General features: G+C 39.0%; 1 protein-coding gene across 1 annotated transcript in view; it reads right to left on the bottom strand.

Annotated features, from left to right (window-relative positions):
• Positions 1–7,164: 7,164 nt before the first annotated feature.
• Positions 7,165–23,619, bottom strand: part of homer2.S (homer scaffold protein 2 S homeolog) — a 75,816-nt gene continuing 59,361 nt past the window's right edge. The window contains exons 5-9 of the mRNA XM_018255388.2: positions 22,796–22,935; positions 20,934–21,090; positions 18,507–18,617; positions 15,479–15,559; positions 7,165–8,508 (exon numbers count right to left, since the gene is read on the bottom strand). Of these exons, the coding sequence (XP_018110877.1) occupies positions 8,320–8,508; positions 15,479–15,559; positions 18,507–18,617; positions 20,934–21,090; positions 22,796–22,935 (678 nt within the window). The 3' untranslated portion in view covers positions 7,165–8,319. The remainder of the gene's footprint in view (positions 8,509–15,478; positions 15,560–18,506; positions 18,618–20,933; positions 21,091–22,795; positions 22,936–23,619) is intronic.

Below are 23,619 nucleotides of genomic sequence, written 5' to 3'. Positions count from 1 at the left end.
AAATGATGGAAAGACCCCTTATCTGGAGAACCTTTTGTCCCAAACATTCTGGATAACAGGTCCTATACCTGTACTACACTATACCATTCTCTATACAGTAGCCTGCATCTCCTACTTTGAATTTAGATGAATCTGTAGCACAAAGCAGAATATTATTACTCACTCAATTAATAACCTATCTGGAGGCACAGTAATGGGGGACCTAGAGTGCTAGACCCTTATTATAACTCCCAAAAGACTCTCTAAATAACAGCATTTGTTTCATTTAGCTGCATAGTGTTGTCTCCTTAGAAACCTCATTCCTATTTATAGTACAAATACGCAAATGGCTGGCTTGAATGAAAGGCCTACTAGCATGAAACACCCTCTTACGTATGAGCTACCATTTATAGTATCAAACTGTGTGAGTGCATCCTGGGGGGATTTGCATATTGCCGTAGCTTGGATTCTGGAGCCTGCAATATAATCCATTATTTGTGTTAACACCCTTCCATACATCCAGTATCACATATGCTTTTTTAAAAACAGTATCAAGAAAGAAAAATAAATCAAATATAGAAGGTGCTTGTGAGTGTGTCAGGGGTGTTTCAAGAGCCTCTCACTGCAGTGTGTGTGTAGAGAAAACAGACGCTTAGATAAATAAAAGGGTCATCAAATGCCCTTTTTCTGGACTGGCAAAGCAAGCAAACACAGTGGAAACCCTGTGTATATTCCATTAAATGCCTAAGGGTAATGTAAGTGACACCTTTGGAAAGAGAGCACTGATTCAGTGATCAAACTGAGCGATGAGCTATGTTACTATGGATACGGTGGCCCTCAGTGATGGTTACATGTCTGCAATATATCCCTCACAGCATCCGACCCTGTAAAGCATCCACTCAGAATACTTTGCTATGGCGCTGCCCTTGGAAAGAGAATAAGCCCGTCAGTGCGACTTTTTTGTGGCAGAGCACAATAAAAAAATGAAGTTGATAGAGGAAGTTATTCCTTCAATTAGAACAGGAGCTCCTTTAGGTTACACAGTTCTTTCTTATCAAGGCAGTTGTCTTCCGGTGTCTTTAGAGCAGGGACGGATTAATGAATGGGTTACCCAAGGCTATAGCCTAGGGGCCCAGAGTAATTAGGGGCCCATCTGGCTTTTTCAATTTAAATATTTTTATTTTCTTTTTCCATTAAAAAACGTATTTTTATCGCAATGCTGAGCCTGGTCAGGACAGAAGCACAGTCGATACCTACTGGGGGAAGATTAGGCAGCCAGAAAAGGCAAGGCTTGCACAGTGTGTGTCTGAGAGGAAGCAGACCCAGTGCTGCAGGGGGGCCCAGTAGATATAGGGGCCCCATGAGACCCTAATTCGTGTACATTTTCAATAAGTACTGCTGAAATAGGTCAGCTTCTGGCAGGACGGAACTAGGGGTAGGCAGAAGAGGCACCTGCCTAGGGCACAATGAAAGGGGGGCGCTGGGCAGGTACCTGTCTTCTGCCTACCCCTAGTCAATGCTCACTGCTCTCCCCTCCAGCTCTTTCCCCTTCCCTCCGGCACTTTCCCCTCCCTCTCCCTTCCCCTCTGGCACTCTCCCCTCCCTCTCTGGCGCTTCCCTTCCCTCTTACCTCCTGCGCTCTCCCCTGCCCTCCTCTCCGGTGCTTTGCACATGTGTGCGCACACTGCTTTCGGGTGTGCACACGGAGGGGACCGTGGGCCAAGCACAAGCATGGAGGGAAGCACGGTGGCCGGCCGGGTCGCCTTGGGCACCCGGTCGGATTGGCCAGGCCCTGACATTTTAGGGGTCTGAAAAATAATTTGCTATGGGCCCAGTAATAACTAGTTACGCCACTGCTAAGATGTGTTGGGTTTTGGCACGCACCGAACTGAATGGGAACGTGCCAGTTGTATTGTTGTATTTCTAAACTTTTGGGATTATCCTAGAAAGGGGGGGGCAGTGGAAAGTGTAGCCTATGGCCTCACATCTCATTATTCTGCCCCTGCCTTAAAGGTCACTGAATATTCAGATGTCATATGTTTCAAGTGTAAAGCTATTTAGGGGCAGAATGTTTAGTCACATCGTGTTCACTATCATGGATCATGCAGAGTGTCAGTATGTAACTGTATTTTCTTTTGATTAGGAATTTAAACATCCACCACATTCTGTATCCAGTTAATGGACACTTCCGTTAAAACTGTTTATTATTGATTACAATCAGCTGTTGAAATAGTCTTTCAGTACCAGATAATTTTTGCACTTCATTTGCATTAAAAGCTGATTCTTTTCATTTCAATTATAAATTAGATCTGAATGTAAAAATTTCTGTTGTATACAATTGTGGAAAGAACTCGAATACCTCAAATTTTCATGTTTATAGGCATTAAAAAATCTAATTTGGGAGTTTACAAATTTGAAAAATCTAAAATTTAAAAAATGCCTAGAATTTTACCTTGGACAACTCCCATTGACTTCTACATGATCGCACCAGCTTTTAGATGCCTATTTTTTACATTTTTTGTTTAATATACACCAGACATCTGAGTTTCTAAATATAATTTGAATTTGTGAGTTTTTGTGAGTTTTTGTGCAAAAAAAATTCGAAATTGTGGCAAAAATTCTAATTCAAACCTTGATAAATCACCTCCTTAATGTAATTTCTTTTTAATAGACAGCTAAGTGCTAAACCATAACTTATGTACACAAAACAACCCATACATGAACAATTGTAATGTGAAGCAAGTGTAAGCTGTGTAAGTTGTTCCCCATAGACTGCTTTTACAAATATACAGTAGCATTTATTTCAAACACTGTTGCTTCTGTTTCAAACATACTTCTGCTGAGGCAAGCAAATAAAGGATAGCCACATGAATAAATGTAAGTGCAGAGATGGGATGTTGCATGTATACAGTAAGAATAAAATTAAATTGCCCTATTTTGGGTCTTGCAATAGCTGTTAGGCATTACAGTGAAATGTCAAGGCATTTCCAAGAACATATTTCAGACTAATGAGAAGGAGGATTGCCCTCTTAATTTCATTTATTACCCTTCACTGAGCCATGTCAAGCCACATCGTACATATTTCATGGGATCCCTAAAGCATATTTACTTGCTACAATAAAACAGACAGTGTAATTTGAACTGCAGTCAGAGGACAACTATTCACTAATGTACTGGATATTAGTAAATGGGTTATTTTCAGGTGTGAAAATATTATATGACATAAGTAACTCATTAAAGAGTATTGTACCATTAGAACAAAATAAATAAATAAATGAAGAATACTTGAGTCGTAGCAGTGCAGAGGAAAGAATGATAATACGTCCCTAGGGCCAAGACATAGGCAATGCATGTCATACCAGACAAACTTTTCCCAGCCGGTATTAAGAGTAGAAGGGTGCTGGGGGCTCTTATTTCCAACATAGGTCAGTAGTGTCCGTACTAGAGCCTCTCTACCCATGCTAGCTAGGGCACATGGTTGAACAGGCTTCCATGATATCTTTTCAATTCCATTAAAGTAACACTTTGCCCAGACGCACATTCCATTGAAAAAAGAAATCACTTCTTGAACATATTTCACAAGTGCTTTATTTAAATTCTTTGTGTTCATTCATTTCTACATTATCGCATCTTATTTATAAACTATTGCTTCAAAACTTTAGGCCTCTCCTTTTCAATAAATGCTACGCCCCCACCGAACACTGCCCTTTTAAAGTCTTCGGAAGTATGTAAACTCGCACACATAAATTCTATCACGACCAGTACAATATGCTAGGATTTAAAGAAATAGTGCAAACAGCACTACAAGAGATCAATCCCTACTAAAAGCAGGCATCTTGGAGGTAGCCATCTTGGTTTTTTTTCTGAAAAAACAGAATATTTTGTAATAAAACAACATTGTTAGAAAATGCCTGTCCTTACGAAGAGAGAGATTTACTACACCCAAGGGGAGTCATTACAAGGCTCCATGTAAGTAGGTACTATTTTCTCTTACTGTTGTTGTCTCCATGTTAGGTGCACCTGGTGGATTTTAGAGAATTCCCATTTTGATCTGTGGCAGCAGAAGGCAACTTTGGTTAAAGGTCTAGATCTGGAGATCTAGAACAGTGGGTGGTTGTGGATGAGAAAAATTGGGGCAAATTCACTAAAGGGCGAATTATCGCCATCGAAAGATCCGCCACACTTTGCGCAACATTATCAGGTGCAAATTCATTATGCTAATTCACAAAATACGAAGTTGCTTCTATGCAGCCTAACGCTGGCGAAGTTACTAATTCATCAGTGCGAGCATTTCATAGCGATCTTTTGCTAGCATTAAATTCTGCGTAGTGAAACGTCCTTAGTACTCTTACGCTTTTAAAGACAATCCCACTTTAAAATATGAAAAAACGCCAGTGTTTTTTAGAACTTTTATGACTTTCCGGCATACAGGATATGATGTCACTGACACAAGATTGAGGCGGATGTAGCTTCATTTTATCAGTTCGTCAGATCTAAGGTGGCAAAGGAAACTCTGGCGAAAGAGGGAACATTCTGTAAAATTTACACTTTAATGAATTTGCAAAGTAACAATCATTTTCCCGAGCAAAAATTCGCCTGGCGATTGGGTACGAAACTACGTTAGCGACGGTCTCTTTCGCTAGCGAATTGTACTCTATGCCTGTTAGTAAATAGGCGATGTACCTGCGGATGGATTTCTGGTGAACTTTTGCTAGCGATGCCCACTTTGCCCTTTAGTAAATCTGCCCCATTGAGTTGCGTAACCATTTCCTGATTCATTATAACTTCCATTGGGTGCATTGTGTACTGTAGCTGTCATCAACCATGTAGTAAAGCACTGCGTATCTTGACAGCGCTATATAAATAAATGATGATGATGATGATGATGTAGTCTTCTGGCTTGCGATGAAGCTTAATGGCCCCAGATTTGCCATCACAGTATGAACAAGGGACGTCAGGAATTACTGGCCACCACTAATCCAAGCACATATTAAAAAAGGTTGAACCTAGTGAAGAACTGAAAGAATATTGAAGATAGCTGATCACTTTTCCCAAAGTCAACCCATGAGAACCACTAGAAGGTCAAACAAGAGAGCATGGTTAATTGAACTGCAATGTATACTGGACTAGTGAGGAAGGGTACAGAATTAAAAGAAAGCTGCAGATAGTTCAGCAACTACACAAAAATGTATATGTAAAAAGATGTCAGTGCAACAGTTGTTTACTGTCTAACATGGTGGTCAAATGCAGGTTAACTGGATGGTTCCTTTACTACTACAATTCCATTTAGAAAGCCAACCTCAATGCAGTAGTGATGGGCGAATTTGTTCTGTTTCGCTTTGCAGAAAAATGTGTGAATTTCCCATGAAATGGCGAAAAATTAGCGAAATGCGAATTTTGATGCCGGGATCGATTTCGCGGGTGTAAAAATTGGAGCTGGCGACTATTTGATGTGCGCCTATTTTGTTTAATTACATTAAAGTCAATGGGTGCACGGCGTTGACATTTTTGAAGCAGCGAATTGTCACGGCAGTTTCGCTAATTTATTCCCCAGTGGTGAAATGCAGAAATTCCACCCCCCAAATTAGCAACCTGCCGAATAAATTCACCCGTCACTGCAATGCAGTTATTTATTAGATGCAACATATTAGTGACTTTGTAGCACAGGGTTTCTCATAATGGCTAATGGAGGTGTTTCTTTCTCTTTTAAGAAACAGTAATGTATTAGAACAAATGAGTGTGAGTTACCATAATGCTTTCCCCTGCTGAACCTTTTCTGAGCACAAAGGCTTTGTTATTGTAGTCCATGTACAAGGCAAAGAAAATGTCAGCTGCAGTTTAGAGGCATACATTCAACTATACAGAACAACAATGTCCTGTGTATGTACTGTAATAAGCTGTATGCTCACACTGCCAATTCAACAATGAAAACTAAACCAGATAAATTATCCTGTGCCTCTGAGCTCCTTGTAATTTCCACCTTTATTTCTGTTGATTTACAGCACATGTTTTGGGCTGCTGTCACTAACCTGAGCTTAGGGACCAACAAACAATATATAGCATATATAAAAAAAATAGATTCTCAATATAAGTTTGCTTAGTATTAATTTCAGATTCACATTAAGGGCCAGATTTATCAAGGGTCAAATAGTAAATTCGAGTTTAGAAATACACACTTTTAAATTTTAATTCCCCTATTGGAATGTAAATTTGAATGTGAGGTTTATGACACCTCGACCATGGAAACAGTGCTTATTCGAATTTCCGTCACCTAAAACTTTCCGAGTTCATGTACAAGTCAGTGGCAGAGGCCTGCTGAGCCATTTGGAGATATTAATAGCCTTCCTGACATTCGAGGTTTGTGCGAATCAAAGACGATTCATATTTTCGTGTCTGAACCATTAGATCTTTAAAGTTTTAGGGTTGCTGAACCTCTGGGTAAGTTTATAATATTGTACCCAAATCTGCATGTCAAACACGTCAAGTGAAAAAAAAAACACCCATAGGAACCAGTGTTGGACTGGGCCGCTGGAAAAAAAAAAAGCTGATGGGCCCCAGCGACCCAGTCCACTCGCCCACCAGTAGGTAGGCTCTCCTCCGCTAAGATTTCTTGTGCTGGATAAAATCGTGAAAAAAATCTGAATCGTATGTTTTTTTCGGATTTGTCGCCAAAAACTGTGACTGTTTCAGATTTGATGCCCGAAACCATCAAAATCTTATTGAACAAAACCCAGCGCAGATCAGGATATCTTCAAAATGTCAACGGGAGATCTGCCATTGACTTCAACTTAGAACTACCGAGTTCATGTAGGAGTACTTTTCTATTCAGGGTTTAATAAATCTCAAGAATTTTTTTTTTCTCTAAAGTTATCAATGAACAACACATGTCATTTGATCACCCGATGGCCGGCGTCTGCTATGGTCTATGGAGCATCCCTCAGACATGGCAGTTCTCATGGCAGCTCCTCCTCATTCAGAAATCAATGACTGATGCAAATTTCCCCATGCAGCAGGACAATGATCCCAATCACACTACCTATTTGGGGAAGAAACAGGAAGCAGCAGATTTCAACCATAATGTGCTCTTGTGGGAAGAACTTCACCTTGAAGTCAGAGAAAATACCCAACAATCCAGTGGTGCCTCTGGGAAGAGCTACAGAAGGCGCAGGTTGAAATTTCCCCTGAATAGTTTTAAAACATGACAACTTGGATTCCAATGGTCTGCAAAGCTGGAACGGAAGATTCCTCGATGAATGCAAAGTTTGATGAACAGAGTGTTATATTAACATTTCTGATCAGTGTAACTCTACCTTGGTGAATACAAGTATCAAAAACATGAATATCTCTGGGTGATTCCGATATATTCAACACTAGGTATGTACAGATGGAGATATACAAAAAATAACGGAACCCTCATCATTAATTATCAAACTAAACATGGAAGAGACAATTTATTATAAATAGGACATAAAGAATAGTTATATCTACTTTAACCACAGTGTCTAGTACGGAACTAAATTAGTCAGCTTTGCACCAGTTTAGATGTAAAAATACTAGAAGTATAAATTGTGTAATATTTCACAAATTAAATAAGGAAGAAATGTCATTGTAGTATAGGGAAGCGTTAAGAGCATGGTATCCTGTGTTTGGATCAGACTTGAAGGTTAAGGACCCCTGGTATTCAGAAGGAAACCTTGTCACTTATAAGATGAATAGTGTTTATGGCATCTGCCCCATTCAGTGTATTACTTGTATTTCTGAAACAGTAAATTAACCATGTTCCTGCTATGTGCTTCATTTATTTATTGCAGCACCATCATTCTAGTCTTCCTATAGGGAGCTGTGTAGATTCAAGGTGGAACTGTGTTTATTACAGAAGGCGGTGCTTCACTGCGGCCCATATCCGATAGGGGCACTTTGTTATTTCTCTTTTCCCTACAGCAATGGCTGAAAATTATTTGCACTGGGGCCTACCAATCTGCAGCCCTTCCACAGACCTTCTGACCTGTTTCATTTACTCTGCAAGAAATATGTGCTGTGACCGGAACTATTACCAGACAGTAGCCATGCCACATTGGTGTCCTATCCATTACTTTGATTGTTTGGTTACACATTACACTGAGTCTATATCTAAGCCTAAACAAATTCTGTAGTAATTGAAACAAATGGCTTTAGAGTTTCAGGCAGCTATTGGTTGCCAATCTGAATAAAAAAAAAAAAAAGGGTAAAATCCCAGCAATTTGCATGTAATATAAAAGGTTCAAAGTGAGCACAGCATCCTCGAACCCTGTATTTCAAGTGGCCCGCACACCCTACCATGTGAAAACAATCCTCGTGAGCCTAGTTATCGACTTGTAGTTTGGAAAGTCCTTGACGTAATTCATGCAAGTCATCCATTTTGCCATCAAATACATTCAAAAAATGTTTGAGTTCCAATTTCAAGTGGCCATGTCTGTGCCGGTTCTCGTCCATGTCCTTTCTCAGAGTCCTTACTTTATCTTCCAGCTCCTGGTTCCTTATCTCGGCATCCTGGAAAGGGAGATGTAGCAAAAGTTACGTTTTAAGATTTAACGAAATTGGTAAATGTTACTTTTGTGCTGGGGAACACAATTGTATGAGCTATTGGGACCCATACAAATGCTTGCATGCCACAATAAGGGACTGAGCCCACAAAGACCAAAAAACAGTGTCCTGCACTATACTGTATATGACTGACTCCACTGAAGAGCAGTAATAGAATGGTACAACTATGGTATGTTATAGCTACTATGCTGGCAGACAACTCCAAGGTGTCACTGGTTAATTCCATGGGCTAATGGTGAGCTGAATTATAAACAGTCACTTATTTATCAGCTCTGTCTGGGGAAGAGAACAACACAGATCGATCTGAAACCCCAAGGGTTCATGAGCTACCCTAAATTTACAGTTCTTGGTACTTGTTTGACAGCATTAATGTATATTAAAAAATATATGTTGTTACACAACATGCCTTGTGTACTTTTATTTATACTCTTTACCCCTGAGGGGCTCTTGTAAATGCGGGAACCTAAAACAAATACCCTTTCTAACCTACCTTAAAATCTGCCCTATGGTCATAGCCACAGAAGGCAGCCCGAGTTTCCTGTAACTTTAGTTGGCATTGATAGAAATATTAAACTCAGTGTTGTGTTTAATAGCAATACCTTTGCAAGCTCCAGTCTTTTATAATATATACACTTCCAAAACCAAACAATCATGTGTAACTGATTTGCTTTTTCCCCTGTGCTGAATGACACTCTTTGCTGTAACTCATTTTTGAACCATTGTAGTCATCTTTATTGTGTGTGACTTAAAGAACAGCCTCTTTATTTATAGGATGTAGCTGCCCTGATACCAGGTGATTAGCTCTTAAGCTGCCTAAACTGCTTTGCTACACTCCGCTGGAGCCCAGGGCAGTGTAAAGCTGAGCCAAGAAAAGAGGAAAGAAAGTCACAGTCATTACCATGCCATGACAACGTCTAATATGCCTCCATAGGGGAGAAGGCCTCCTGAGTGCCTCCTGTGCTGATGTCAGCAACTCAACCTGTGCTGCTATATCATACAGCCGGCAATTAGGCAAACACCAGCGTATCATATACCATTTCTCAGCATTTTCTGTAATAAAATCCTCTTCCAGGCATATTCCCCATCCACACAATTGATTTGCATTGGTAGTATGTCAGGAATTTCACATCTCAGTTTATATTTCCATAAAATGAATGTGGCAACACAAGATAAAAAGCAATGCCTTATTTAATGTCAGCATTATTGAGCTATAAAGGTTGCCATTATACTTGGGAGTATGTTAAAGTCACAAACATGCCTAGTATGTCTTAAACTTTATGTAGCAGATTGAGCTAATTTACTGCATGAAGTAAACGTAATGATTTACTTAAATCAGTTCTGACATGCCTGACAGTTTTAGGTCAATGAGGGGTGTATGAATATGGCCACCATAAAGCAGATTTCCAGTATCTCATTACAATGCCTTCTAAATGCTTTTGCATATGCTGTTATTCCAAGTCAAACTGTCCAAGGTAAAACCCCCAGTATCTCCTCACAATACTGATATGAAGCTACCTCCTACTATACCAATATGCCACTGCTACTATAGTTTCCATTTGTTACTGCTATACCTCAGATCTCACAGTCACACTTGACAAAGGGACTCCTCAATTTGACCCTTCACCTTGATCCCTCCTACTGAACCCCATTGTTTCATACCTTAATTTAGGGATCCCCAACCTTTTTTACAGATGAGCCACATTCAAATGAAAAAAAAAAAGGCGGAGAGCACCTGCTTTGATGCTGCTGGAAGCAACATCCAAGGAGTTGGTGAGCAACGTGTTGCTCACAAGCCACTGGTTGGGGAACACTGCCTTAATGAAACACCAGGAGTCCGAAAAGGGGTAAAATGGCCACAACATTTATTCACATTTTATCATATAAATAGGACCTTGCCAGCCTCACCCCAAGGCAATATTCTAAAGCCATAGTAGATCGCTAATATGCTCTGCCGTTCCTCACTTGAGATCAGCCCTATATCATTATATCCACCACTATTAGGTTGCCTCTACCTGCAGAGAGGATTGCCCCCAACTGTCGGTCCTGAATCTGCAGATAGGAAATCCAAGCAGGCTGCCACCTAGCACAAACAGTAGCAGCATCTGTATCAATCAAACCACCATGCAGTCACAGGAGAGAACCCTTTCTCTCTCTTCTAAATTTACATGTGCAGTACTCTGGCAAGGTCCTACTGCCACAAGAAGCCCAACTGAAAACCTTCAGTTGGTTTCATCCCTACCATAACATACTGTACCCCAGGATGGAATAAAACTGGCCAATAGCCTTATGGTGTAAATATTTTTGTTGAAATATGTTTAAAATAAACAATGACCGTGCGTAACTACCAGCCCCCTCCTGTGGATATATATTGGTTGGGCAAGTTAAAGCAACGTGAACTGCCATGCCAGACCAAACAAATCCCTTCTGATATCTTTGTCATGACTGGGATGGGGCTATTCGTTTTATCGCTTTCTTGTACCCTTACTCCTTGCTCGCCCCACTTCATGTAACACCAGCTTTCCTAATACACTATGAACTAAAACCTACCTAGGGATTCCCTAACCAGAGCAGTAGTAAGTGCAAAAGCATTCCTGCTAGTTAGATGATCATTTTAACAAGTTACCAACTATGCATTTGCTTTACCTTAGATGCAGTCTCTAAATGTGTTAGCTGCTGTACTATGTTATCTTATTATATCCAGTGTAACATAACATATGCAGGATCCATAGTACCAGGCCACCAGTCCCTTGTGCTTTCCAGCATGTTGAGTACGCTGGATTCTATGCTTTAACCAAGGTATATCAATGTAACGTAACACCTCCCAGTGACCCATAGAGAAGAAACATCCAACCATGTCCCACTGACAAAATTGGCATTTGCTAAACTCGGGACTGCAAACAAACTATTAACATTGTCAGGGACCTGCTGCCAGGCTGTGACAATGAGCTATACTCCCATAAACCCTTACCTGACAATGATCCCACAGTACTCACCTTTCCAGGTCAACTTAGCCTGTATCCCATTAACACCACTTGTAATATATAATTGGTTTGCACACTCGAAGAAAAAATTCAATCATGAATCCCACTAACACCAGCCACAATTGTGACAACTGGCACAAAGGGAACAAATGGGAGGTTTTTTGTTTTTATTTTTTTTGGGGAAGCGGTTTACCAAAACAAAAAGGTAACAGACCTATTCTTACCGTGCCAATATACTCCATGAAAGGTAATAAATGGCAACTGAATTAAGCAATTCCAACCTAAATAAATAAATTAGCAGTGCAACAGACTGAGCAGGTTTAATGTGTTTTCTTAAGGGGTTGCTAGATGCTCATCAAATGTTCTATTGATTATGGTGGAACTGCTTTATGTCCAGAAAATAAAAAGCTACGGTCTATGGAAATGAAGGTTAATATTGTGCAGGTCCCAGGGGGTGCTTAATATAAATATAGTAAACCTACATCTGCCCCCACTACACAAAAGAAAAGCTACAGTAAGAAGGCCCTGTATGATATAATCTTGGGGGCTGCTGAATTCTGTATAAATGCACAGATATGATGACCGTGCATTTACCCCAAGTGATACACAATCTGAGTGCTGTGAAACTGCAAGTGACATTGTGCAGGTGCTCTAACATATATTTGCAGGTGCTGTGGATTAACAACTATATAAAAATGACAGTAAAACTGTATCTACCCCAGGCACCCAAAGCAAGTAAAAGCACAGTAAGCCAGCTCGATATGATATGATTAAAAGGGGGGGGAGGCTGATAAATTACAGTCTTATCACAGATATGGCAAGACTCCATTTGCCCCAGTTATATATAAACTGTGAGACCTACAGTGTATTGGTGCTGTAAAATATACACTATATACAGTATTCCTTCTCACCTAATCACAGCTACATCTGATTCTGCCAATCGCTAAACAAAAACCAGTGTAACCTGGCTGCTGGTCATTTGAATCCCTTGCCATGCAGCCCCTGCATCCATAGCTCCAGTGCTTTCATAGTTACATAGTTAAATTGGGTTGAAAAAAGACAAAGTCCATCAAGTTCAACCCCTTCAAATGAAAACCCAGAATCCATACACACACCGCTCCCTACTTTCACATAAATTCTATATACCCATATCTATACTAACTATAGAGTTTAGTATCACAATAGCCTTTGATATTATGTCTGTCCAAAAAATCATCCAAGCCATTCTTAAAGGCATTAACTGAATCAGCCATCACAATATCACCCGGCAGTGTATTCCACAACCTCACTGTCCTCACTGTGAAGAACCCCCTACGTTGCTTCAAATGAAAGTTCTTTTCTTCTAGTCTAAAGGGGTGGCCTCTGGTACGGTGATCCTCTTTATGGGTAAAAAGGTCCCCTGCTATTTGTCTATAATGTCCTCTAATGTACTTGTAAAGTGTAATCATGTCCCCTCGCAAGCGCCTTTTTTCCAGAGAAAACAACCCCAACCTTGTCAGTCTACCCTCATAATTTAAGTCTTCCATCCCTCTAACCAGTTTAGTTGCACTTAGTCTCTGCACTCTCTCCAGCTCATTTATATCCCTCTTAAGGACTGGAGTCCAAAACTGCACTGCATACTCCAGATGAGGCCTCACCAGGGACCTATAAAGAGGCATAAATATGTTTTCATCCCTTGAGTTAATGCCCTTTTTAATGCAAGACAGAACTTTATTTGTTTTAGTGGCCAAAGAATGACACTGCCCAGACTTAGACAACTTGCTATCTACAAAAACCCCTAGATCCTTCTCATTTAAGGAAACTGCCAACACACTGCCATTGCATAACCTTGCATTTATCAACATTGAACCTCATTTTCCAGTTTGCTGCCCAGTTTCCCAACTTAGACAAATCACTCTGCAAAGTGGCAGCATCCTGCATGGAACCTATAGTTCTGCACAATTTAGTATCATCTGCAAAAATAGAAACAGTACTTTCAATGCCCACCTCCAGGTCATTAATAAACAAGTTGAAAAGCAAGGGACCTAGTACAGAGCCCTGCGGTACTCCACTAACAACACTGATCCTTTCCCCTTGCATTGCTACCAGAGGTATCATCCATCCAATGTTCCCTCTAATTCCTTCTTGGATATGTGTGCAAAAAAATTCTTTTGTGTGCACATTTTTAACTTGTGTTTTAAAAACTGTGTGCTTGGGTCAGAATTGATACAAAATTTTGTGTTTTCATACAAAATTCTTTGTGTACACCACAATTTGTTGTGTGCACTGTCCTGTTGTGTGCACTGCGTGTGTGGGCACGCATGAGAGCACACCATAGAGAACATTGCTTAAAGGCTAAGGTCACATTGCTGGTAATGAACAAATCTGGTGTATTTAAAGCTATTTAAAGTAAAGCTCTATGACTTATCACCCTCACTCTGTTAATGACATGCCATCGGTTCCTGAGGGATGCCAGTTCTTTTCTCACTAGAGGATAACTATAAGCACACTGCAATCATTGCAAGGTTCAGGTCAGTTGGCCTTTGCACCATTAAGTGCTGTTTTGATTGCAGTGGCGCAATCACAGTATAAATCAGTCTTCCCTTAAATGTGGCAGGGACTTTCAATAAGCTTGAATAAGGTGTACATATACAAATAGAAGTCAGCCGTAAACCTTTTGAGAAAAGGAAATGAATAGGTTTGAAGGTTATAATTAACTACATGGCAGCAGCTACGCAGAAGAAAGACGATTGGAAATTATGCACCCGCATGATAAAAAGCTAAAAGTATTTATAGTAACAGAATTCTCCATAATGATAAAATGAACAAGCCCGATCATGATCTATTCAAGCAGAATTAGGTTCAATAACCCCTTTAGTTTATTAATTGAAAGTCACATTCTCCTGCCGCTGCTAAATTATTAAGCAAGACCGTTAAAGATTAAGGAACAGATGGCTACATACAGAAAAGGAAGACTGGAAGGATGGCCAATCAGCAGATAAAGGAGGTGTATGTAAGATATACTGCTGAAGGAATTGTGGATGAAACAAAGGAGCTTCTTGTCCAATTAAAAATAAGGAATCAGTTTAACTATGTTTTTAATGTGTTGAAGGAAAAATAAGGCTAGGAAGCATATTGCTGTTCTATTTAAACTATTCTCTTGCATTGCAAAATAAATATTTTCATGCAAAGGTGAGTTAAAAATGCTGAAGCTGCAGTTTCTTTCCTGCATGATATAGCAGTTTTCTGTAGCAATCTCCTTTAATGCACTTCAGGAACATTGAAATAATGAGTACTTCATCCAAATGTTGCGTGTGGCAAGCACAATTCCATGGAGTTAAAGTAACGCTGAGCTACAGGAATGCCAATAGACAGGTCTGCGAATGGATGAGGTAGCCATTTTGCTGCTGTACTACTAGTACCTGCATCTTGTAAAGTTAAACAGTGCACATGTGTCAAACACAGATTGCATTCAACAAGTTACAGGAATGACATTTATACCTTGCTTTTAGTGATGGGCAAATTTATTCGCCAGGCACGAATTCGCAAACCACAGCGAAAATTCGCCAGCATCCAAAAATAAATGTTTTTTTGGATGCCGGCGCAATTTCCCCAAAAACGGACGCCGGTGCCGTTTAGTGGATTTTTAGCGGAAGCAAGACGCACCAAATTCGCCCATCACTACTTGCTTTTATAAATAATGGAGAAGTGATAAATATGCTGGATTTTCCACTACAAAGCCTGGTATTACAGCACACAGTTATGCATTTAAATGCCATTTGTTACACAATATAATAAATAGGCACCTTACTGTATCTCTTTGTACTTCAATAATGCTTTAATGTACTGCAAGATTGCAGAAGTGGTAATCAGCAGTGCGTGGAGTTCCTGAATCAGATCTCCCAGCTTTCGGCTAAGGAAACAAGTACCATAACATATCATACACATCTCAGTACCTGAAGCTTTTCAGTCATAGATTCACACTCTGCCATCAGCTGGGGAAGGAGTTCGCTTTGTTTCCTGAGGTCTTCCAGCTCCTGAGAAAAGATTATAATATTATGTTGAAACCCCCTCATCCAGTGAAACCCCCTCGCCCATGAAAACCTCCTTTGGCTTTCATTCCCAATATAATGACAGGGATTTCCAGGGTAGAGCTTCCTATCTCTGCTAGACTACATAACACCTGAAGCTTACATAAACATAGATGATACAAGTGATGGCATTGGATTACTTAGGTCTATATAAATAAGATCCCTATAAGATGATGAACTGGAAAGAATTCCCTGCAGTTCTATATCTATGTCAGTGATACCAAGATATGTATTACCAATATAGAAGGGCATCTTACACAGAAACAACATTTAGAAAATGATTATTGTTGGGCATCTGCTAACAGGTCTTCACCCTGTACGTGTTTCCTTTGCATAAATACACCATCCCCTATTTATGCTTTCATTGACCACACCAATAAAGACATCTTAGTCTTGTTTGGAAAGCGATACTGACAGTTATTTCCTGCGCATCCAATTAAGATGACAGGATTTAAATTTGCCAAGGATTTCTTTTGCACTGTACAGAATAGAGGAATAGTCACAGTAATGCAGGGCATAAGTCTTTTTGTTAAAAAAAGACATACGCACACATATATATATATATATATATATATATATATATATATATATATATATATATATATATATTATCAAAACAGGGGGGTTGTGGGAGCACTCTAAAGGCTTTAAAGTATATATAAGTATAATAAATGCTATTGCATATGTACCCAAAACAGGGGTTATTTTGTTACAAAGTCATGATCACAAAATTGACAAGCCACCATACCACGTCAAGGTAAACCCCGAATGGCGGTCCCCAACTTGTTTTATATTTTATGTGCATTTTAGCATTACCTGTAATCAATGTCCGTTGAACGCTGTTTTTTCACTGAGGGCTAAGTGAAAAAACAGCGTTCAACGGACATTGATTACAGGTAATGCTAAAATGCACATAAAATATAAAACAAGTTAGGGACCGCCATTCGGGTTTACCTTGACGTGGTATGGTGGCTTATCAATTTTATGATCATAACTTTGTAACAAAATAACCCCTGTTTTGGGTACATATGCAATAGCATTTATTATACTTATATATATATATATATACTTTAAAGCCTTTAGAGTGCTCCCACAACCCCCCTGTTTTGATATTGTATATTTAGCCGGAAGCTGTGGCGTAGCTTCAGTGGTTGTAGCACCCCATACCCCCCCTTTAAACTAGTGGTGATCCTATGCTTTTAAAATTGGGCGTTTGTTTTGGGAATATCTCTCCTTTAAAAGCCTGATTGCTGGCTGGGGAGGATTTAGCCCTCAGTGAAAAAACAGCGTTCAACGGACATTGATTACAGGTAATGCTAAAATGCACATAAAATATAAAACAAGTTAGGGACCGCCATTCGGGGTTTACCTTGACGTGGTATGGTGGCTTATCAATTTTATGATCATAACTTTGTAACAAAATAACCCCTGTTTTGGGTACATATGCAATAGCATTTATTATACTTATATATATATATATACTTTAAAGCCTTTAGAGTGCTCCCACAACCCCCCTGTTTTGATAATATATATATATATATATATATATATATATATGTGTGTGCGTCTTTTTTTTAATTTTTTTATTATTTTTTTAAACAAAAATGTCCTGCATTACTGTGACAGTTTTACCTCTAGTATAGTGTGGCAAAAAATCAGCCAGATAAGATGTTAAAAAAAAGCAAGGGCTTATAAGAGGAAACCATGTCCATTTGTATCTTATCTTTGTACTGCTGTAGTACTATTGATTGTTAGCACTATGCATTGATTTTTTCAAACAAATAGTAGCTCAGTCTATAAGGAGAAGAACAAAGGAATCAAAGCTATGGATTGAAGTCAAAGGACCAAATTACAACAAACAGTTTAATGTTTAAATACTTTCTTAGTAGACTTAAGGTATGAGGATCCAAATTACATAAAGAATCCTTATGCAGAAAACACCAAGTGCTGAGCATTCTGGATAACAGGTCCCTACCTGTATTAAAGTGGACCTGTCAACTTTTTTCATTAAAACATCCATCCTTGTTATAAAGCTGTTTAAATATCTAAGCTGTCAATCAAATATTACCTCCCTGAGGCATAGAGGTGGGGCAGTCAATTACTTTCACTTTCCATTGAGTAATTCTTAGATATCACTCCTCTCCTCATATTCCCCCTCCCTCTTCAGGCTCTATAATTGTGTAGGGCACTGGGCATGGGCATAAGGGCCCCAATTCTGGTGCATACACAAGATTTTGGGGTGACACACAACTTGTCTTAATAACAGTGTCCACAAAATGGCTCCTGCCTGCTTGCTGTGATTGTGTAATTCCAAGACTGAAGGAAACAGCATTTAAATAATAAATACAGTGTAAATAAAGTTGATGCTGCTCAACTAACATGATAGAAATGAATCTGGAATTATTTCTTAGGGGGACAGGTCCCCCTTAAATTATTTTAAGGGCAGTGGCACACGCTGCTACTGGGGGGAGATTAATCACTCAGAGACAAATCGCTTCTTCAGGTGACTAATTGGTTTTGCGAAGTCGCCCAAAGTTGCCTCACGAGGAAACTTCGGGCGACCAGAAAGCTGAAGTGATCCGAGTGCCATCCCGCAGAATATACATTCTAGCAGATGGGAAGGCTTTTAGGGGAGATTAGTTGCCCGAAGGAGAGGCGATTTGTCGCTGGGCGACTAATCTCCCTCAATAGCATAGTGTGCCACTGCCCTTAGATGCAAAGGGGCCAAACTTAAGAATCCAGTAAATTATAGTAACAATATATTTACAGTGGTCTCTATTTATGGCTGACAAGCTGCACGTCATGATGTTAGCAGTCACATTCCAGAGCTTATTAATAGAACAGAGACATTATGCATTATAAGTGAAGATATTGCAGTTACAAGGTAACTTACTGCTTCTTTGTCCTGGATTTCAACTTCCAGTTCTTGTAATCTTTTGCTGAGCTCCTTGTTCCTCTCTCTTTCCTTTTCTATCTCATCACATTGCGTTTCAAGGTCTCCAATCTAGGAAAAAAAACACATTGGATAGAACTGTCTCAGTCCTGAACTATAATGAAACAGCAAATAAAGGAGCATTTTCAGTCTAAGGGGGTTATTTATCAAAATCCGAATGTATCTGATTTTTTAAAATTAAAAAGTCTGACCAAACTAGAATCCACGATTAGACCTTATTTATTATTAAAAATTGAATCGGGGAAAAACTCAATACAATGGAGAGAAGAGCCGATGTGATTTTTTCCCCAGAATCGCTAGTTTTTTTCGGGCTTTTTCCCGTGCAGACCATGGTAACTTCAAAATAGGAGAGGGACCTCTCCCATTAACTTATATACAACCTCGACAGGTTTGAGATGGCGGATTTTCGGATTCAGACTTTTGCAGTTTTGGGGTTTAATGAATCAAAATTTTAGTTTTTTCATCATAAAAAAAAACGTATTTTCCATCAGACTTTAATAAATAACACCCGAGTGTATATGTATACATACAGTACATACTTTTTATTTATACAACCGTGGCAGGTTTGAGATGGTGGATTTTCGTATTCAGACTTTTTGCAGTCTTGGGGTTTAATATATCTCAAAAAATTCAGATTTTCTAGTTTAAAAAAATTAAATCTTTCGAGTTTTTACCATTCGGACTTTAATAAATACATACAGTACATACTAATTATTTTGGAGATATTACTCTACAATAATCCTTGAAATGGTAAGAATGCTTTTAAATGTAATGTTTCTGTATCAATATGATTTAAAACATGATGTTTTTTCATGCAAGTCTGAAAACTAGATAGTGAGAACCCAATTAAACAGAGGAGTCAGATATGATTCTGCTTTAACTATTCTTGCTGCATAATGTTTGCTTCCGTTTACAAAAGGTCACCCTGACATTTTCCTGCAGAATTGGCAGGTATAATTAAGAATTCATAGTTCCATCAGTGATGGCAAGCTGTCCAAAGGCAGCAAAGTAGGCCCAAACCATGTTATATAGATGGAATAAGGTTTTTATGCTGGAATGCAACGTTTTTCTTTCACCAATCATAACACTTTTCATTCAAGCCAAGAATTGGCTTTGGTTTATTGTTGTTCCGGGCTCTATTGATGGTGTACCCATGAACAATGATATTTGCCAATCCAAGAAAGGGTCTGTAGTTTCTTTCAGACAACTTGTTCTTAATGTGATCATTTTTGGTCAAAGACTCCTGGGGAGGTGTTGCCCATTTATACAAGATCTGACAGTGTAATGGGGAAGTCCAAACTCTAAAAAGAGTTTTGTAACATTTTTCCCGCCTGGAGAGCATCAATACCTGGTTTTGGATAGTGAAGCCCCAGATTCCTGTTCTTTAAATATGGCAGGGCCGCCAACACTTAACACAAAGTAACAACAAGTGGCAGCTGTATGCGTTGGACTGGGGCTGCTGTAAAATGACAGTCAGGGGCACATTTACTAAGGGTCAAATTTCGAAGTTAAAAAAACTTTGAAATTCGACCATCGAATTTGATACTTGGATAGTCAAAGTATTTTTTCGATCAAAGTAAAAATCGTTTGATCGATCGATTAACGATTTTACAAAAAAATACTTTGACTACTCAAAATTTAGCAAAAGTTTATAGGAGGTCCCCCATAGGCTAAACAGCCATTTGGCAGGTTTAAGGTGGCGAAGTCAAAGTTTTTTTAAAGAGACAGTACTTCGATTTTCGAAGTTGAAGTTTTTTCAATTCGAATCGAATTTTGGCCTATTCGATGGTCGAAGTACCCAACAAATTACTTCGAAATTCGAAGTTTTTGAATTCAAAAATTCACTTTGACCCTCAGTAAATGGGCCCCTTAGTAGTGGGCTGGTGGGGGCTGTTTGGGCCTCTGCGAAATGCCAGGGCCTATTTTGAATCACAGTCCAGGCCTGAATCAACTTCACAGTAGAATAGTGAAATGTATCAGATATTCTTATTTATTGAATTTATGATTTTTTTGGAGGGCACGGATTCATTTGTCCGTGGTTCACTTGTGTGACTGAACATACCCTGAAGTTCTATTTGCTTTGGCTTTGCTCCTTTTATACTTTGACAATGTTGGTCAATAACCCTAGCAAGTGGTATGTAAAGCTCATTGCAAGATAACAGGAGAGCAGATAACAGGAGAGCTTCCGAACTGAAAGAAAGGCAATTCTAGCACTACAAATGTGTCTTCATCGGTTTTCAGATCATTAGTCACAAATCGCTTGTTACAAATGGAAGGTACCTCAGCAAATGTCAGCTCTCCAAGGATTTCCCAGCCACCCTTCTGAAAACTATAATAACATTTACAGATTTAAATATAAATAAATACCTTGATTCTGAGTTGATCACTCTCATCCTTACAGGCCAGAAACTGTCGCTTCCAATGTTCTACACTGGCAATGGATTCCTGAAGAGCAGTTGACAGCCTGGCGTTGTTCTCGCTTAGTGTTTCCAGTTCAGTTTCCCATTTCTTCACATTGGAGGAGCTGGTATTCATATGAAAACAATTATTTAAAAGAAGAACCAATTACAGTGAATTTAACAATGGATACCTGTACTTTAATGGAAGTACAGGTATGGGATCCCTTATCCAGAAATCCATTATACAGAAAGCTCTGAATTATAGCAAGGCGATCAACTTTTTAAAAATATTTCCTTTTTGTCTGTAATGATCAAACAGTAGCTTGTACTTGAGTGTGACTAACCTGCATGGATCCATATTGGTGGCAAAACAATTGGGTTTATTTCATGTTTGAATTTTTTTTTTTTTGCAGACTTAAAGTATGGTGATCCTTACAAAGAAACTGCTATCCAGAAAACCATGGGTATAAGATCTGTTATTCGAAATGCTTGGGACCTGGTTCCAGAAAAGGGATCAGGGGTGTAATTATAGAGGAAGCAAATCCTGCAGCTGCAGTCCAGGGGGTCCTAATTCATATGGAGTTTCAATAAATATTGGAAAAACAAGTGAACCTCTAAACATAACCTGAAAATTATTTTCAGTGGGACCCAGTAATATCTAGTTACGCCATTGAAAGGGATCTTACTATAATTTTGATCACCATCGGCGACACGAAACAGGTCAAATTCGCCCATCCCTTTCTCCCTATAAAATGTAAGTGACAAGAGCCCACGGCTCCACATAACACGACTTTTCATGGTGAGTAAGATGAAATCTACAAGTGAAGTGAGAATCTGGCTGCTATGCTGCATTAAGATCTGAATTATCATTCTCTGCAATTTATAAGCAAACCACAAAATTGGCCAATTTAAACCAGGCTTGATTCTAAATATGGGCTGCCCAGGCATTATAATCAGCAAGTTTTAGTAAATATGAGAATACATCAAGACAAATGAGGAAAGCAAGACAGAAACTTCATGACAAAATAATTGGTGTAGATAAAATGTGAAGGCACAGTGAGAAATATGGACACTGCTGGCCAAAATCCATATACTATAGGTAGCACTGCTGAACTGTTTTTTGCAAGAAAGCGACTGGAGTTACACTGATATTTAGGAGCAGTTTTTGTTGTACTGGATTTCTTTCTTTGAATTTGGCCAAATACAAAATCTACTTTGCTTATTAAAATGTGAACAAAATACACAGTTGATCAGCTTTAGTTTAATTAAAATGATTTGGCAATGGCTTGAGATCTAAATATAGTTTGACTGGTAATAGGAATAATGCTGGCGATGCTTATAACTGGTCAAAATGGCATCTTCTGTTCAGCACTCAGCATTCCAGCATTCAGCATTTCACAATTCCATGAATTTTGAGTAAAGCTGGTTGGATTCGCCCAACACTAATAGCAAATTCTAAGCAACTTTCTTATTTAATTTTTATGCTTAATTACTTTAATTCTTTTTCTGGGGTCACTGACCCCATCTATGTATGGTTGCTAGGACCTGAGTGCTGAAATTGTAAACTGGAAAGCTGCTGAATAAAAAGATATAATAATAATAATAAAAAACAATTGCACATCATACTAAAAGTTAATTCAAAGTTAACCCCTTTAAAATACACTTGCCTTCTGTGATCCAAAATGGTTTGTGATAGTAGAAAATTAACTTCTTTTAGAAAGATGTTAATAACATGCAACATTTCTGTGCACTCATGACCAAGCTATAAATTCCTATAGAGAAGAATTATTAATTTGACAACTTTGTGACACACGAGTACAAGCAAATTACCTTTGTGCTAGGGCAGTCTTCAGCTTATCATTTTCAATCTTTAGCTCTGCATCAGGCGGCTCCCCATGAGAAGCTTTCTCATCATCTGTTCCATTAATACTTGATGCGCGAGTAGAACATGGAGTTTCCCGTCCAGACTCCTAAAGCAAACACCAAAGATAGGACCAATCACAAATACTTATATTTGCAAACACATCATTGTGCTGAACTGAATCAAACTATAAAGGCCTCCTTATATAGACATTTCACAAGCAAAAATAAAGATATTGAATAAACCGACTTCTTCAAAAAATAAATGAAAACCTAAAGGCAGGCACGTGAACTTTTTGTAGTGTGGCCCCATTCTACATGTTGACAGCACATCCCACCATGTGACTAATAATCAGGTCCCATTACTGATGGCAGCCCTGCTTGTAATACTTTGATATGTCATCATATATCCCTAAATATTTAGCAAACCTTGTGAAAAGATATAAGAAATTATAAATAGAAGGGAAAACTGGTAACATGCTGACTTGTTGGTCTTGCAAAGGCATTCAACTCCAACATGGCTTGAGGTATCACAATAGTAGCAAGAAAGTTTCGCGGCCATATAAAGTATATGCCGAGGGATCATTCATAGTATATGCCACAGAACAACAACCTTGCATCACCTTTCCACCTTAAGAAACTATCTTTCCACTCTATTTCCAAATGGATAATTGTGGGCTTTATTGTATCTTATCATATTTCAAGGTTGTTCTGTAAAATACTGTGTGGATGTTTCCTGAGTGAGACACATGAAGAAACAATAGTTTCCCAGTGATACAGTATCTTCCCTTTCC

Source organism: Xenopus laevis, chromosome 3S (genome assembly GCF_017654675.1).
Source record: "Xenopus laevis strain J_2021 chromosome 3S, Xenopus_laevis_v10.1, whole genome shotgun sequence".
Taxonomy (NCBI): domain Eukaryota; kingdom Metazoa; phylum Chordata; class Amphibia; order Anura; family Pipidae; genus Xenopus; species Xenopus laevis.
The sequence above is the reverse complement of the archived record's forward strand: the minus strand, read 5'-3'. Positions and strand labels throughout refer to the sequence as shown.